The sequence below is a fragment of the Theropithecus gelada genome, chromosome 12 (assembly GCF_003255815.1).
Source record: "Theropithecus gelada isolate Dixy chromosome 12, Tgel_1.0, whole genome shotgun sequence".
In the NCBI taxonomy this organism is placed as follows: Eukaryota; Metazoa; Chordata; class Mammalia; order Primates; family Cercopithecidae; genus Theropithecus; species Theropithecus gelada.
The window spans coordinates 40,894,213-40,913,290 of record NC_037680.1 but is presented as its reverse complement, the minus strand read 5'-3'; the positions used below and the strand labels follow the sequence as shown (position 1 = coordinate 40,913,290).

Genomic DNA, 19,078 nt, shown 5'->3' with positions numbered 1-19,078 from the left:
GGCTTGCTGCGGCTGCTGTAGGGGATGGAGGTGTGGTTCTCAGGCCAATGGAGTTATGTTCCCAGGGGAATTATGGCTGCCTCTGCTGCATCATACAGTAGGTCACCAGAGAAGTGGTAGAAAACTGGCAGTTACAGGCCTCACCCAGCTCCTGCGCAGCCCAGAAGTTCAGGTTAGCTCCCACCATGCCCCACCAACAGCACTGAGTATTTTTCTAGGCAGCAGGTGAACAGGGCTGAGAACTTGCCCCAGGCTACCAGCCTCCCAAGTGAGAAAGCAAGCAAGGCTATCAGGTTTTGCACCTCCCAGCCTGCCACGGCTTCTGTACTGTGTTTGCACTCCTGATTCACCCCCTCCCCCAGGTTCTGTCTAGGAAACACTGAGTCAGTTGAAATTGTTACAAAGTTCAGCTGGAAGTTTCCTTCTTTCTGTGGTCTTTTCCAAGTTCCTCTGGCAGCCCTCCCCAGGGACCCCTGTGAGACAGTCAGAAAAGGCTTCCCCGGGGACCAAGAGTGCCCACAGGCTTTTCCTGCTGCTTTTTCTACCCTGTATTTCGCTCAACTCTAAATTTGTCTCAGCTGTAGGTAATGTCACATCCTTCTCCTGTGATCTGGACCTTCAGGTTCCCCAGTGAGGGTGTGTGTTCAGGGGTGGTTGATCCCCCTTTTCACAGTTTGGGTACTCACAGTTTTTTGGCTGTCTTCTGGGCGCCCTGCAGCAGCAATCCATTTCCTTCAAAGGGTCTGTGGATTCTCTTGGCTTTCCTTGTATGTTCCTGCAGTAGTTCTTGGAGCAAAAGTTCACAATGTGAGTCTCCTCATGCTGTTCTGCCCACCAGAGTGGGAGCTGCAAGTTAATCCTGCCTCCTGTTCCTTTACTTCTCTTTATTTTGTGTGTGTTATTTTTTCTCCTTACATATATTGTAAATTCCTAGAGGAAGTTATGATGCTGTCATCAGGGATGAATAGATATATTTATCTACATACTTATATGTTTACCTATGCAATGGTTACATAGATATACATGTGCAGAAGTTCATATGCACATACATTATCACTTAAACATACATATGTATTCTACAGTGCTGCCTGTTTTCTGTGTCTAGTCTATGTCCATCATATTATATAGTCTTTGGCTGTAAGTGTTGACATTTTATGCAATGCATTGATGTCTTTCAAGTAAAAATTCTTTTGAGAGTTTTTATGGGTGGTTATTGTTATTCTATTTTCATGCATCTATAGTTGTCAGTGAAAGCACTGTTGCTTCTTTATGGGTTAAACTGTCTTTTTTCTCTAGCAATTTTTCAAACATTCTTATAAACATTGGCGTGCAGTAATTTCCCTGCTATATTACTAGGTGTGTTGAAATATAGTCTGCTAAATTTTGCTTGATTCTTAGCACACACATTCAATCTGAAAACTCATCTTTTTTTCATACTAGCAATGTACATCCATTATTTATTTGACTACTTCTTTTCCATTCTTGTTATATGATCTTTTGCATTTTTGTTAGGATTTTCTGTCTTGGCTAGTTATGACTTCAGATGCCCTATGGCTTGATTTATTCCAATCTCTGCCTTTGTATTCACATGGCCTTCTCCCTTCCTCTTTGTATGTCTCTTATAACAACATATGTCATTGGATTTTGGGCCCACCTGGATAATCTAGAATAATCTCATCTCAAGATCCTTAACTTAATTATATCTTCAGTGACCCTTTTTCTGAATTAAGGTTACATTTACAATTTCCTGGCATTAGGGCATGGGTATATTTTTTTGGGGGGTTACTATTCAACCCACTACAGAAAGCCATTGAAATGTTTGAAAAAGGGAGTGAAATTACCAAAAGAGTATCTTGAGATTAGTTTGGTCACAGGGAGCTTAAAAGATCAAGGAGAGCGAGATTGAAAGAGAGAAAAAGAGATTGAAGGGAAGAAGGCAAAGGAGGCAGAGAGGGAGGAGTGGAAGGGAAAGAGAGAGAGAGAAGTAGAGAGAGAGGGAATTGATTATAGACACAGATGCTAATTAGATGATCATTTCATTAATCCAGGTGGAAGCGATGGGGTCTAACCTAGGATGAGCAGTAGAGGGGAGAATAAAAGAATGGCCACAAGATTAAATGGCAAAAGGCCAGATTTGTGTGGCTGATTGATATCAAAGAAGAGGAAGCAGTTAAAAATGTTCTTAAAGATAAAAGAAAATTAAGAAATAGAAAATAAAAATAAACAGGAATAGCATATTTGCTAGAAGGTAACTCTCTTAGAAGACAAATAGCAATCTCAGTTCTGGATATATTTTATTGAGGATGAAGCCAACAAATGGCAATGCTCAAAACAGCTAATGATGGAGACCAGATGTTTGCGTAATGGTCTTAATAGGAGATATGGAGCTGGAAAATAGTTATACTTGACTTTTTCCCATATTTTCCCCCAACTGTTCTTGTATAGCTTCCTTCTTTCCCTCATACACAGTTTTCCTTTGTTGCTGTTCTTGCGTGTGGGTCTTATGTGTGTGCATGTATTTCCTTGTGGTATAATGCTTCATGAGCCACTACCTGGCTACCATCTATGTTTGCTCAAGGCCCTGGGTCTCTACAGTCAGCACGTAGTGAAGCCTGCCAGGCTTGTGTCCTTCTCTCAGGGCAGCAAGTTCTCCCAGTCCCTGGGTTGGTCTCAAGATGCCATCTGGGAGCCAGGGACTATAGCCAAAATCCTTGGAAATCAGCCAGGTGTGGTGGCTCACACCTGTAATCCCAGCACTTTGGGAGGCTGAGGCGGGTGGATTACCTGAGGTCAGGAGTTAGAGACCAGCCTGGCCAACATGGTGAATCCCCATCTCTACTAAAAATAAAAAATTAGCCAGGCGTGGTGGCACAAGCCTGTAATCCCAGCTACTTGGGAGGCTGAGGCAGGAGAATCACTTAAACCTGGGAGGCGGAGGTTGCAGTGAGCCAAGATCACGCCATAGCCTTCCAGCCTGGGCAACAAGAGCAAAACTCTGTCTCAAAAAACAAAAACAAATAAACAAACAAACAAAAAGCCTTGGAAATCTACCTGTTCCATTCTACTGTGGCTTAGCTGGCACTCAAACCACGAGACGCAGTCCTTCCCACTCTTCCCCTTGCTTTTCACTGGCAGAGGAGCCTCACCCCATGGTCACTATTACTACAAGTCCCCAGGGGGTACTGCTAGGGACTGCTGATGTTCATCTGAGGCCCAAGGGCGCTTCAGTCATCTTGTGGTGAATGCCACCAGGTCTGGGACTCGCCCTTCATGGTAGTGGACTCCCCTCTGACTCAGAGCATGTCCAGAAATGTCATCCAAGAGCTGAGGCCCAGAACTGGGGAGCCCTCAGAACCATCCCGGTGCTCTACCCATCTGTGGCCGAGCTGGAATTGAACATACAAGACAAAGTCTCTTTTACTTTTCCCTCTGTTTTTCTCAAGCAGAAGGAATCTCTCACCGTAGTCACCATAAGTGGAAATGTGCTGGGTTTCACCTGAAGCCAGCATATCTTAGGATCTATCTTAGGGTCTCATCCAAGTCCCATGGATTACTACCTGGGTATCACTGCAGGTTATTCAGGGCCCAAGATTTCTTAGTCAGCAGGTGATAGATCCTGCCAGGACTAGGTTTTTCCCTTCAAGGCAGTGGGTTCACTTCTGGCTCAGGCTGTGTCTAACAATGTCGTCTGGGAGCTACTTTCTGAATGGGGGCCTCACAACTCTGACTGGTGCCCTGTCCTACTGTGGTTAAGCTGCTATCCAAGATGTAAGACAGAATCTTCTTTACTCTTCCCTCTCCTCTCAAGTGGAAGGAAGGGATCTCTTTTTGGAGCCACGAGCCGTGTTGCCTGGGGTTGTGGGAAGGGTAGTGCAAGGACTCCTGTAGCCACCCCAGCTGTTAGTCACTAGCTTGTGTGCCCTCCAAGTGCGTGGCTTCCAAGCCCAGCTCATCACTAGGACTTGCCTAGGAGTTGCAGTCCTTGCAGCCTAGACTGCCTTTCATGTCTATTTAGGGCCACAGAGTAGTTTCGTCCACAGTTGGGAGGCTTGCCAGAACTCGAGTTCCAACTGCTGGGATGGGCAGTTCCCCTCTGGTTAGGGTCTAAATCCTCCCTCTATGGGTAGGTGTCAGCTGAGTTCAGTCCAGTTTTGCTTTCCACTGTGACAGGGCAGCACCGAGTTCAATGCAAAGTCTCACAGTTACTGAGCTCGCCCTCTCCCAAGTACATAGATTCTTTCTTCTGCTGAGGAACAGGAGAGGGGAGTTGCTGACAATTTAAGACAGTCTTTGCTACCTCCTTCAGTGCCTCTTTCAGTGATATGAAGGCCGCAGGGAGGACTGCTGGGGACTGCTGATGTTCACTTAGGGCCTAAGGGCTCTCCAGTCATCTTGGGTGAATGTACCAGGACTAAGACTCAACCTTCATGGTAGTGGGCTCCCCTCTAAAACCAGGTACTGTGAGTGCTCATCTGATTTGGTTCTTAGGAAGGTGTTTTGTTTTTTTTTTTTTTTTGGTGTAGATGTTAAATTTGGTGTTCCTGCTGCAGGGAGGATAGATAGAGCCTTCTGTTCAGCCATCTTGCTCTGCCCCTCCTAATGTCATATATGGCATTTCTACCTGGCAAAGAGACCATTTCCTATCCTTTTCTCTGAGGACGTCTTGATTGGTTCTAAATTTAGTTGACCACTGCTGCAAGCCTTAAAAATGTGGTCAGGAATATATTTACAGAGAAATCTCTAAGTACCCTTCTCTCCACCCCCCCATGTCCGTACACATGGGGAGATGTACAAATGTACACATACTTATATTTTGCTAACCATGCCAATTCGACTTCATAGCCTTGTAGTGCCAGTAAGCCTTAGCATGTCTGCAGTGGTGGAACAAAAATCAATCAAGAGAAAAAACTCATCATAATCTTATTGCCTTCCAGTGTTTCTCGAGCTACCTTTTACTCTCCTTTGAATAACTGAACTATATTGACTTCTACAGCATCAGCGGACAGGGATGGTTTTATTCCGTCTTCATAGATATCAAACATTTTTACCAGCAAATTAGTTTCTATCAAGGAATAAGATTTTTAAAGCCATATAAATAAGTGTACCTTTCTCCTTCCTCCTACCTTTTACCAAGGGTCCTATTCGGGGTCTTTTTAAAACAATTTTCTTTCCTGTCTTATTCTCCAATGGTGTTAGAAACTACAGTCATTCATTAGATTAAAATGCTTAAGAACAGTAACGTTCAGAGCAACTCTTGGTCTCCCAGTTATCAGAGGTGGAGTAACACCGGTAAATGACAGTGAAAGGTTCTTTTGGTTTTTGGATTTGAGTGGGGTTGCCTGTTTTGCTCAGTGTTCTTCTGTGGGGTGGTTTTTCTTTTCTTTTTTTTTTTCCACCGCTTCTCAAATTTTAGTGCTTATGAATCACCTGGGATCTTGTTAAACTGCAGATACTGATTCAGGAGGTCTGGGATGAGCCCTGAAAGTTTGCATTTCTAACAACCTCCCAGGTGATACTAATGCTGCTGGTCTGAGACCACACTACTAGCAGCAAGGTTTTAGAGAACAAACGCATTTTGGTCAGTTTTGATTATACATTCAACCTCAGAATTAAGCACTTCTCCAAGTTATTAACCTATCACAGAGTAATATGACCTAGTGATTTCCCATGACCAGTTTTAAATCTCTTGGATTTCCCAGAGAAGAAATAGCTGTTCATGATTCCACTTTGTGTTGAAAATCAGAAACATTCCTCTGCCAGCTAATTTCCCTGAACTCATCTATCTGTACAGACTTTCTTTCCTCCTTTTGTGAAGTTAGAGATTCCTGCAGTCGCTGCTTCCTGTGGCGTGTTCCGCTATACACAAATGTGAGGGATGACTGTGTGTGAATGAAGCAGGAATCATTGTCTTGTTCTCTTTTATCTTCTCTAATGGCTATGGAAGCTCAAACCAAACTTCTCCCCTTTGTTGAGCTACCATTATTTGAAAGCTGGATGAGGAATACATTTCCAAAAGCCAATCTTTGCTAACTTTTTTCTCTCTTAGATTCCTTGAAATGGTGGTTAAAGAGAATCGGAAGTTTAAAACAGGACTTTATTTCTATTATTGGAAGTTAAATTATAAACAAAATTTTCACTTCTCAAATTAAATACAATTGTATCCAGCTCCTGGTTAATTAAAGATATAGTAACTTAGATTTCTTTTCCTCCTTTTATTTTTGTGACATCATACTGAGCTTCTGTTGGTCATAAGTTTTTGCCCAAGGTATCAATTATATAATAGAAACAAACAAAAAAGATAATGCCAAAATATGTATCCATTTCAATACTTTTTTTTTTTAAGGAACCGCGGCATTTGCAGTTTTTCAGCGAATTTGGCAATAGTGATATTTATGTGTCACTGGCAGGCAAAAAAAAGCATGGAGCACCGACTAACTATGGATTCTGCTTTAAGGTACAGGCTTAATATTTTGATAGATGAATAAAGCAAGCCTCAGCCTTTTAGGTAAGCTTGAGTTTCTTTTAATTTCTTTTGAAAAGAGACAGCTTTCTCTTATATATAGGAGAATTTTAGTGGCTTTTATTTCAACAGGTGTTACCTTCAAGATATGCATTAACGATAAACAATGTGCTGTGGCCTTCTAGCCTAACAAAGCGGGAGGGCCCCGAGACCTGAAAATGCTCTGTGCAGAAGAAGAGCAGAGTAGGACGTGCTGGGTGACCGCGATTAGATTGCTTAAGGTAATCTCGCTGGAGGCATGAATTTCTATTAAATGCTGTGAGTACCATAAAAGTTAGAAAATATCTGTAATTCAGAACATGAAGTCTCACTGGGTGGCTACATGAGAAAGAAGAAAAATAACCACCAAATGTGTATGTTTTTAAAATTCTAAATGATAAACATTTTGGAGTAGAATGGGATAACCTAATACATTTCTCTTTTGTGTATGGAGTAAGTATTCCATTTCTAGAAATGTTCTGATTTTTACTTTTGTGACGGTATTACATAGCCAGTATAATTAAATGAAATGTCTCCTATACAAGACTAAGTCTGCATTCTTAAAATGTTGCCAACAATCCAAGGTAAAGTATGTTTTAAAACGTGCCCACCCTTGCGATATTTAATGTAACTGTTTTGTGTTCGATTTGTGTTTTATGAATTGCTTTCTAGTTTAATAAGCATGACTCAAATTACTGTACAATTTTACTGTGAATATATTTTTTAAACATCTACTCTTGTGCTAAGTGGAAATTACAACTTCCGTAAGCATAATTATTTGTTGCTGCTGAGCGATTTTGAAATGAGTAACAATATTCTAATGGTAGACGCTCATAGGAAATAAAAGCAGAACTGATTTCTTCCAGAATGTATAGAATGCACATTTATTTTCAAAAACTGTTTGCCAGTAAATTGAGCAAAACTTAAAATGTATACTTATAACAATTATCAACTATTTCCTTTTAAAGATACTGATTTGGTAGTCACAGTTAGGGAGGAAATTACAAAATTTTGTTGTTGTTGTTGTTGCTGAAAAGATACAATCCAAGCAATGTGCCTGTCCACATTAGTTAGTATTGCTGCTGCTGAAGCCAACAAAATACATAATTTATCGTTATTACTAAATTTTTGGTTTAAAATGAGAGCATTTAACATTTTCTAAGGTACTCTTTATGATTTATGCCTAGGCACTAATTTAATTTGCCAATATAATGATTATACATTTTACATGTGTATTACATATATGTAATCCTTTTCTTACTACAGGAAGATTTAGATTATTAACAATGAGTGTACTAAAACTAGCTTTTCAATATAGTTAGAAATGAAAATCAGAGCAGCTGGAGCATTGTGAAGTCCTTAGGTTCCCCCATTTCACTTACCCTGAAGAAGGGGATGCAGTAAACTTTTCAATTGATTTGTAGTTTGTATATTTTCCAGGTGTACTTTTTTTCTTCTGTCTTTGCCATTTTTACCTCTTCTGCTCTCTGTTGACTTCTTCCTAGCATCCGACTTAAGAGAGATCAGGGTAAAGAAGGACAGAATGTCATAATCAGAATTATTATCATACCAGGTTTAGAAGAAAGTTTTATTTTGTGTTCTTTCAATTTTTAAATTGAGGTAAAATTCACAAAATATAAAATTAATCACACTATTGTTAATGTGAGTAATTCATTGGCATTTAGTGCATTCAGTTCCAAAACATTTTAATCACCTCAAAAGCAAACTCCACACCCATTAAGTGTTACTCCCAGACCCTATCAGTCACTAGTTTGCCTCTGTCTGTGTAGATTTACCTATTGTACGTATTTCATGTAAATGGAATCATACAGTATGTGACCTTCTGTTTCTGACTTTTACTTAGCATAATGTTTTGTGTTTCACCAACATTGAAGCATATGCTAGCGCTTTATTCCTTTTTATGGCTGTGTACTATTCCATTGTATGTATAGCCCTCTATATCTATCTATATGTTGGATAAACACAGTCTATCCATTTTTTCACTGATGGACATTTAGGTTGTTTCTACCTTTGACTATTGTGAATAGTGCTGCTATGAATATGTGTGTATGTATTTGTTTGAGTACAGGTTTTCAATTTTGGGGGAATACCTGTAGTAATGAAATTGCTTTATGGTAATTCTATGTTTAGTTTTTTGAGAAATTGCCAAAATGTTTTTCCACAGTGGCTGAACCATTTTGCATTCCTACCAGTAATGCATGGGAGTTCCAATTTCTTCATATATTTGTCAGTACTTGTTATTTACTTTTTTTGGTTCCTGTTCTTGTTAATTATGCTCATTCTAGTAGATGTGAAGTGATATTGGAAGAAAGTTTTAAAAAACGATTTAAATGAAGCTTTTTGTTTAACTGTGAAACTTACATTCTTTTGCTGTTTTGGCAGATAGCCACTATGTTTACTTCTTTATGAGAGGTTTGCTTGTTTTTCAAATATTCTGCTGTTAAAATCACCTGAGAAGCTTTCTGAATTTACATGTGGTCCCCGCCCCATCCTTAGGGATTCTGAATAAGAACTACTAACTTTGTCCAGCCGTCCAATTTTACAGATAAAGAGGCTGGTACTCTTTGGAAGGCTCTACTCCATCAAGAGTTATGGTAGAGAAAATTACCTTGTGGTTTTTGGTTTTCTCTGTTTTCAAAACTGGAAATCAGGCTAGACTGCAAGGGGGATGTTCTTTAACCTTGTTAACCCATCTTCCTCTCTTCCTCCCTTGGGCTTAAAGTTTGACACCCAGCACAGAAGCAGGTGGTGAGCCTACTTCGTTTAATCAACATTTCACTTAATCTGAGAAGCTATTGGTTTTTACCAGGATACATCACTATTTTTATTAGCATTAGAAGGAAAAAAAATGATGCCAAGAAAATGATGACATGATGCTTTCATATCACTTATAATTTTTGTTTTATTTATTGAGATAGTTATGTTAGGTTTATTTAAACCTAGATTTTGTAATTTAATCACTTTTGTTTGCACACACTCAGATATATGTATATACACACACACACACATAAATGTATTTTACACATACACATATATATGCATTAAGTATATGCACACATAAATATAAAATAAAATATATAAGTAGAATGCATTAATTAAGGTATCTTTAAAACTTCTTCATATTCTAAGCCTGGCTTTTCTGAATCACTTTCATCTCAGAGTCACAGATACCTGTATTTTACACAGGATATGGCGTGGGGCTGTTTTCCACTAATATTGCGTATATAAGGTTTGATGCTGGTGATTTCTTAATCCCACCAAAGGTATCAGGCAATTACAAATCACTAGGTCCATAGTGAATATAAGATATTATAGATTATAGGATACAGTTAAATTTGTAGATGTTAAATTTTGAAATGCACATCTAAAAATGGATAAAATACACTAAAAACTTTCTTTAATTCTTCCATTTCCATGATGTTAGTTCCTGGAAGAATGTTCCCTTCTCACTATTTTTTCTCATCTTACTGTTATTAAGGCATCTTTCAATCACAGATTCCCATGAAAGATGCTTCATTGTGTTGGTTTTCTACAACTGCTGTAATAAATTACCGCCAGGGTAGTGACTTAAAGCAACATAAATTTATTGTTCTTTAGTTCAGAAGCCTGAAATGAGTCTTACTGGATTAAATCAAGGTGTTGGCAGAGCTGCATTTCTTACTGAAGGCTCTAGAGGAGAATCCAGTTACCTTGTTTTTTGGCAGCCTTTAAAATCCCCCCAGACTTCTTGTCTGGGGGCCCTTTCAACGTCTTCAAAGCCAACACTGTCACACCAAGTATTTCTCACACTGCCATCTCCCTGGTTCTGCCTCTTCTGCCTCTCCCTTCCACTTATTAAGGCCCCTTGTGATTACACTGGGCCCACATAAATAATCCAGGATCATCACCTAACCTCACAATCAGGTGATTGACAACCTTAATTCCCTTTTTCCATGTAGTTTAATAGAGGCTCTGGAAATTAGGATGTGGACATCTTTGGGGGACCATTATTCCACCTACCACATCTGTGTTTCCTGTTCATTTCCATAATGGCGAAGCTTTTCCAGATGAGACTGAAGAGGGAGGAGGCATCTGTGAGGCCCCTTATGTGGAATCTATGAGAACCCAAACAGGAAAGAGATGATATGATCTCTTTTACACTATAAAATATCCAGATCACAGGAATCCAGGGCTTACTCCAGGTCTCACAACACAGACACACCTGTGGCATTCTAATGGTGGAGTGAGTTGGCTTCCCTGGCAATTTCTTGTCAGCAGGGCTCCTCCTGTTGGATCCGCCTGGCTGGTGCAGCTGGGCTCGCCAGATGGTAGAAGTGTCTCTAACACGTACTTTGTTTTCTTTTGTTGTCTACTGTGTTATTTCCAGAGTTTACCATTGTACTTAGTGGGGATAAACAAGGAGATACCATCTTGGCTGAACTGGGAGTGCCCTCTTTTTTCATCATACACCACTTGTTAGATACAACCTCCCACCAAGAATTTGGCCACTTGTTTTATTCTTATGTCCTTTTCTTTTATATGTACATTAAGTCTTCATATGGATCAGATGGAGACTCTCGTTTTCTCTTTGGATAAATTCTAATTACACATAGAATTATAGAATATCTGAGACTTAGACAATGGGAGATTTTCTTATGTGTAATGTGCTAGTTACATGTTGTCTCTTTTCCTTCCCTTTCAATTAGAACTCTGCTAGGTCCTCCCTAACATATTTTGGTCCCCTATCTGCCCCGCCATAGGATGGAGAAATGTTAAGGTGACCCCCGCCCTACCTCTTGTCCAGAGTTAAATGCCTGCTAAAGACCTCCAGCAGCACAGAGGCAACTACCTAACACTGCAGGTACCAGGGACAATACATCTTTGAAGAAAACAGACTTATTAGTAGGTAGCAGGCTTTTCAATGCAGATAAATAAAAGGTGGCCAAGCAGCATGTTTCTTGTGAAAATGTTGGTTTGAGGTTATTATATATTCTCCAAAATGAATTTGACTAGGAATTAAGCTCCTCTGCCTTCTTTTTAAAGCTATTGTAGGCTTAGAGTTGATTTGAAATAAATTTCATTAGGTCCCATTAATGTCAATCAAACCTTAAATTAAAAAATAATTTTTAGAAGTTGGGAAATAATTGGATAAGAAGTCAACACAGAGAATTTTAAATGAGTGTGGGTTTGCCTTCATGTTAAAAGCAAAATCTTGAAAACAGTGACTCCTCTAGATCCCCTCTGATTTTCTTTTTTTTTTTTTTTTTTTTTTGCCTAATTACCAAATATATCCATTGTGCTAAAATTGCTTTTAAGGAAATAGTCTTTAGTAGAAAAACAGCTCTGTTGGAATGTTTAAATAGAATTTATCCTTCGGGTAAGATTTGCTTCCGTGGTGTCTATTTAATCTCTTTCATATAAAACCTAACTTTTAAGTTCATTATGGCTCTATGAAACGGACAGAATTGCAGAATATAGGGGAAAAAAGGCTGTTTATTCCATTGTTTTCTGTTTCTTTTCTTTCTTTTCTTTTCTTTTCTTTTTTTTTCACAAAATGACTTAAACCTAAAGGAGGTTAGCTTCCAAATTCAGATGTGGAAAACTCCAGGACAAGTTTGGTCTTGGCAGTTGGCATTCTTACTGTTTTTCAAACAAATAATCCAGTTATAATCCAGACCTGTTTTCCAATTCTGTCCTGCCAGCTCAGTCCATACGATGCTGCCTCCTGAAAGTGAAGACACTGAAATTCTTATCTTCTGCCACTTATATTGTACCTTGAAACCTTTTGTTTGAAATCAGCTTGATTCCCCACTATTTTGGTTTCCCTGAATTTGAAGTAAAACATTAATAATGGTATTAATAGTTTTGATATGAGGATGCTATATTGTCGATAATTTTCAACATAGGGCCATGTTTATGGATTTACCAAAGAGGGAAAGTAAATCATTAGTTGTTCGTCAGAGAGGTACAATAAATTTTGCACAGTGTTGCTTAGCATGCGTGTGAACTTTTTGGAATCTTTGTACCAGAAAGCACATCACCCTTCCCAAGTGAGGTTTTTTTTTTTTTTTTTTTTTTTTATCATGAGGCAGTGTACTACTCCAGATAGTTGTGGTACAATTTGGTGCTAAGAATAATGAGTAGAAATGTCAGCTCCAGAACTCTGTACAGGTGAGCTGGACTTTAAGTTGTAGGTCTAAGTAAAAGACTTCAATTGTCTTTTAAAATATATTATTGCAGGGCACTAGAAGTTTATCTTTCAACATTTTGGTTGCTTTACTTGTTTGCTTTAATTCTTTTTATATTTATATTGTATAATTGATGAAAGTGTTGATTTTCATAAATTATCAGATTAGTAAAAGTGATGGGAATGTGTTTTATTTATTTATTCTGCAGTATGGCATGCAGCTGTACCAGAATTATATGCATCCATATCAAGGTAGAAGTGGCTGCAGTTCACAGAGCATATCACCTATGGTAAGGACCAAATTCTTGAGCCTGTATTTTATTTTACATTTACATTATATTCGTTTAAATTACACTACATAACAGTATTTTATAATAATTTACATTACTGTCTGTTAGTTAAGTAATTCTTTGGCACCATTCTAGTATAATGTTACATTGAATTTTTTATTCTTGGATTTTATTTGTTTGCTACCTATGTGATAAAATCATATCATTATACATAAAGTATTTAATAAAACATATGATAGTATATGTTAAAGTTTTAAATATTTGAAAGAATTATGTGTCTTTCTCTGTCATTACAACATTTGAAGATTAGATCTTAAAAATATAATTTACAGAACATGTTCTTTGGCATTTTAGCTTATGATTTGTTAATTGTTGGTTTTGATTGTGGTTTCATTTTTTTATTTTAATACTGATTCTGGGATTGTGACAATCTAGTATAAAGATGCCAGTGATTTGGAATTTTAAAAGCTACAGTATACACATGTGAGCTCTTTTGCATTTTGGCTTTCTAACAGTAATTTTTTTAAGTTCCAGGTCCTTTAAAAGCAGACTGCTTTCCAGGAAACCCAAAAACCGCAAGCCAAAATATAGGTCATGTGTTACATTAACTCTAGCACTGCTTTTCAGACTTATACTAAATGTAACTTGGATATTTATTTGCAGACACACACAGGCACATCTTTTTCGTTCTTTAGGATCTAATTTTAATTTCGTGTGCATTAACATAAGAAATGTATTTCTGAACTTAAGATTTATGTTCTGCTATTTTTGCTGCACTCCTTAAGATAAAGTGTATTAGGAATTCAGATGTATGCACATGTGTTACAAATCCGTTAATGTGCATTTTTTTAAAAATCTACATTTTCACTTAGGTTAAAAATATGCTCTTCGTGGATGTGACCAGGGAAGGTGCATTTACCCCACGTGTAATATAGTAGATGAAATGCTCAGTTCTAGGAATGAAGCATGAAATAATATTGATTATGAAACCTGATAGACTATATAGAAAAAGAACCCCAATTTTGTAGTTGCATCGCTTTAAGTTATGGAAGAATAACTTTTCATCTTTGTGTGGTATTACTTTTAAGTTCTAAAATAAGAAACTAAGGAACACAGTGAAGTTTATAAAAGCAATCATGTTAGGATGAATATTTTTACATTTTTTCAGCTTACTTTTATCTTTCATTTCATATGTATATAAGAATAATAATGAATTTTATTATATTAATCCTTTCCTAAACTCCTCCAAATTTCTTTTAGAGTCCAAAGTTATTAGGATGAACATGTTAATAGCAGCCAAATATTTGGAGGCAATTATTGTTTAGTGTCCTCTCAATCATAGGAAAAATGGTTATAAAGGAAGTTCTTCCCATTCTCATCACCTTCAGCATACGTGTGTGGTATTACCCTTGCCTTTTTCCATTGAAAGTGATGCTGCTGTTGATCAAGATGTGGATGACAGTTTAATTAGTGTGACTTTCCTTGTTCAGTGCCAGGTAGAGGAAGAGATACTCCTTGAGTGAGTTGGGATGCAGGTGCCTGTGTGGTAAAGACCTATCCTGAGTGGCAGTTATCATAATCAGACACAGTAGTATGTGAGAATTACATCTTTAATATTATTAATTTACATGAAGGAAACTTAGAAGTTTTGGGAAGTAGTTGTGTTGACTTTGGTGTCTGTATAAAATCTCACTTTTCCAGATTATTTGGGAAGAATCAGGGACCTAAACAATGCCAGTACTCTTTACCAGCCTTTATTGCTTTTCATCCAGGCACTATTTTCAGCGATTAACACATAAGTTTTTAGTATACATTTTAGTATAAAACTTTAGTTATATTTTTAAAGGAACAATATTCTTTTCTTTCTTTTCCTAACTTTTCCAGTTACACATTTTGAGAAAGGAAATGAGAAAAAACTTCTCAAACCGTAATGAACATCTTAGCTATATATAGCATGTAACAGCCACCCCATCAGCCTTTGAAGTGAGAATCAATCAGCAGCAGACATTTCAGGAAGCCAAATATGTTTGGTCCTTTTTAGGGAAAACAAAAGATTCATTTAAAGGAACATTTATCAATATTGCCCTGGCTAGAGTGAGGGGATGGAGGTTTGGAGAAGGCGAGTCTACTCAAGCTCTTTTTATTCTTCACTTTTGACCTGAGGATAAACATTCTAAACCGCAATTTCTTCACTGTATTTCCCACTCTATGGAACATAAAAGAACCCTACACCAGACATATCTGTTACTGCTTTTACCATAAGCTGCCTGTGTGACTGTGGTCAAGTCACTGGTATCCTGCAGTGTAAAATGAGGGTGATGGTTGTATAATCTAGAAACCATTGCATTTCTGATGTGTGTAGCTTTGTATAAAGCAAATGAGAGAATAATATCTCAAGAAATTTTGTGCCTTCTTGCTAATGGTGGCACTGTAAGTTTATCTAAATCCTTCAAATGGGATGATACTGGTTGTCACCTAGCCAAACTGCCTGAAAAACCATTTTATGTGCAGCCTCACTAAGAATGAGTAGATGTGATCTCAAAGTGTGGGCTGGATAATCCAGGGTATACCCAGACCTATTTTTTTTTTCTTAAAAAGAAAGTCATGCCATTAAAATCATGGACCCATTTTTTAGGGCCTGCCCTGCTCATGTCCTAAGAAGGAAGAGCTAGAAAAGGGGACAAGTGTTGGAGAAATATAACCAACTCTGAATGTTATCAACATCGCTTTTCTATGTGAAAGAAACTGAGCTGAAAATGACCTTTTGAGTTTGTCAGACTCTGCTTTACTTCCATTTCTTTGTCCACCGATGATAAACTATTAATTTTTCATCCACTACCTGCCATTCAGTAGAAAACATTTGCTATAGTCCTGTGTTTTCCCTTAATCTAGTTAATGTAGCAAATGAAAATGTTCCTTATTTGTAGTGTCATCTTCTTATGTATGTCAAGTAAATAGGGAACACAGGATCCTGTTTTATTTCCTGGCCTGCTATACTAGAGGGAGAAAAATAGGACAACTGATTATGTTTATTTTTTTCTTAATATAATGGTATTTTTATGTTGCCAGGGAGTTGAGATTACAGAACCTACCTTGGCATGTAAAGGGAGAGAGATTATAAGGATAAAACTGTTATGATTGAGGAAACTTACTCTGCAGTTTGGGCAGGTGGATGCTTTTCATTAATGTCAGCAAAGCACAAGTATATCCGACTGGTCTGCAGACCTGCACAGAAGCTCACGGGGTGAGAAGGGCAAACTAAGGTGTGACAGCAAATAGAGATTACAGAGACAGCATCTGTGTGGAAAGAGCAGCTGTCAGTTAGAAAGGCTCCTGTAACAAATGAAAGGTTGCATGCCAGATCTCTAGAAATACAGATGAACCATAATAAGATTGTAGGCCACTACAGCATAGTTTGAAGAGAAAATTATGAATGCTAATAAAGTGGAATATGTGATGCAGTGATAAAGGAGTCCTAACGTTTTTTGTCGATAAGGTTTTGTTTGAAGCCCACATTTGACTATAGTCTGTGTAACCAAGCCAGGTATAGCGGAATCCACATAAAGAGAGATAAAATGTTTTTAAGCCAGGGGGCCCCAGATGCAGTCTGGCTAGTGGTTTACTATTACAACTCCACTTTGGGTTTTGCTCTTCTATTAATTAGTAGAAAATAACTGTTATTTTCTATGGGTGTGTTTAAATTTTTTTCTTTTGGAGAATTTTAATTCCTTCTTGATGTTGTATGCACTGAGTGGGATTCTTGACTAAGGATTTTAACAATGGGCTTTCTTAGGATTCATGACTTGTTGTGGGATGGCATACTTGTTAAAAGATGGTTGTAAAGTAGAGCCCGAAACAAACAAAAAAGAAAAATAAGATCCAGGTTTTGCATATTTTACTTTCAACTCAAATAATATAAATACAAGAAGTAATTAGCAAAGACAATGACTTTATCACTTGTTTAAACTAAGTTTCTTTAAAGTTACCTTCTATGAGTTTTTATTCAGGCTATTTTTGCAGCCCGCATGTGGCCAGATGTATTCTCACAAGATGAAAATGTGTTCATATGTTAACTCATGGAAATTTTAAGATTATGGAATTATCGGGATTATTCTTTCTCTAAATTTCATTTTCTAAGATGAAAGTTGATGTGATAAACTTTTAAAATACATATTCTAGTTTGCTCCATAATAAAACTCATTAAAAATATGAGTATTATTTCTCAAGAGATGTATGTCAATCTAAGTTATAACTTTTGTGTATCTTGAATCTTAAAAACTAGTTGCTTCATAAGTAGATGGATTTGACATTTAATTGATGACTGATGGATCTCAAAGCTTAATGGAGAGATCAGTTCAGAAACTGTATCTTTTTAACCATGGGAAGAACTATTCCTTTCTAAATGTAAGTTTTCTCATTTTACCAGAGAATATGAAAAGATAAGTTTGTTTTAGAAGAAAGACATGCTTTAAAAGCTTTTAATCTGTTTATTCAACTCTTCAGATACCTTAACAAATTACCATTTAGCTTATTTAACAAAAATATTTTATAGTGCCATTGTATCTTGAATATGTATTTTCACTTTAAATTTTCTGCTAGCCACTTTGGGCACTGCCTTCTAGAATGGAAATGTACTGCCAGAAAAACACTGAGAGAAAAACACTGAAATTGACAAGCACTTTCTATTTCTTTGAAAGATAACTTTCAAATAATATTTTCATGATTCAAATGTGTTTCTTTTTTCCAGAGAAGTGTATCAGAGAATTCCCTGGTAGCAATGGACTTCTCAGGCCAGAAAAGCAGAGTTATAGAAAATCCCACTGAAGCCCTTTCAGTTGCAGTTGAAGAGGGACTCGCTTGGAGGGTACAAGTAGCTTCACGTTCTTCAAAATATTTATGATTTCAGTTTGTTTCACCTAAAAACTTGAGATCTGTTTTCCCCTTCCTTGCTCAGAAAAAAGGATGTTTACGCCTGGGCACTCACGGTAGTCCCACTGCCTCTTCACAGAGCTCTGCCACAAACATGGGTATGTCTGTTCATAGTCATTGCCACTGAGTAGACGGATAGACATGGAAAGGACATGTAATGAGATTGCAGTCATCTCAAACAAAGCTTTGCATTCATCCATCTTGTTTCTTTAGCTATCCACCGGTCCCAGCCATGGTTTCACCACAAAATTTCTAGAGATGAGGCTCAGCGATTGATTATTCAGCAAGGACTTGTGGATGGGTAAGTTTGGTATTTTTAATTTTGAGTACTTGTGATTTGGATTTCTCCTATAAGCAGTAATTATTTATTCCACAGCCACAAAGAGTTCTTGATTTGGGCTTATCATAAAACAGAAGTGACATTGTTCTGTAAATGAGGCTGTCATTGTATTCTAACAGTATCTGTATTATACCTGGTACATAGTGGGTGCGTGGTATTTTTATATAAATGAACAAATAACAGAATAGAATATCTTGTTCTTAACCAGTGATCCCTAATATTACCCATTATGTGCTGATTCTAGCATCTCAGATATCAATTGATGGGGGAAAAATGAACTTGTTTTTAAGTGTCAATATTTTGATTTGAACATATAATTATGATTTCAAAGTATGGTTTATATTGTGACATTATGTCACCTGTTGTATTTTTTTAGGCATGATGCAATGTGTGTTAAGTAAAAATCTGTTTCGTATGTGTTTTGAACACTTTTTTTTTTCTGTTTACATCCCTATTGTCCTTTCTCTAAATTTTAACATCTTAAAGTAATATAAACCTGTGAAAAGAGTACCTTTCAACTGTTTCTCATGTTGTCTTTTAGTGGGGTACCATGGAATTCAAAAGAGAAATATAAAATGTATTATGAAAGGTTTATAATGTGAAGAATTTTATTTTTCTCAAATTACTCGATGTTTCAGATATTTTCTATAATACTGGCTGAATTCCCTTTCCAAATGCAGTACAAATGAGGGAGGTTGTGTTGTGGTTTAGATGAGAACTGAAATCATTATCAATTTAAACAAGTGGTGATGGGATCTTTTATCTTCAAAAGTTGACTTCAGATAATGGCAAGGTTTCAAGGTGATTTAATACTGAAATTTGGATAAAAATGC

At 37.3% G+C, this 19,078-nt stretch overlaps 1 protein-coding gene across 2 annotated transcripts in view; it reads left to right on the top strand.

The window, feature by feature from the left end:
* The window catches only part of GRB14 (growth factor receptor bound protein 14), a 127,832-nt gene that overhangs the window by 105,446 nt on the left and 3,308 nt on the right, over positions 1 to 19,078 (top strand). For both annotated transcript variants that reach the window (XM_025404735.1, XM_025404736.1), the window contains 6 exons: positions 6,344 to 6,454; positions 6,646 to 6,741; positions 12,896 to 12,976; positions 17,724 to 17,840; positions 17,931 to 18,003; positions 18,119 to 18,206. In XM_025404735.1, the coding sequence (XP_025260520.1) occupies positions 6,344 to 6,454; positions 6,646 to 6,741; positions 12,896 to 12,976; positions 17,724 to 17,840; positions 17,931 to 18,003; positions 18,119 to 18,206 (566 nt within the window). The remainder of the gene's footprint in view (positions 1 to 6,343; positions 6,455 to 6,645; positions 6,742 to 12,895; positions 12,977 to 17,723; positions 17,841 to 17,930; positions 18,004 to 18,118; positions 18,207 to 19,078) is intronic.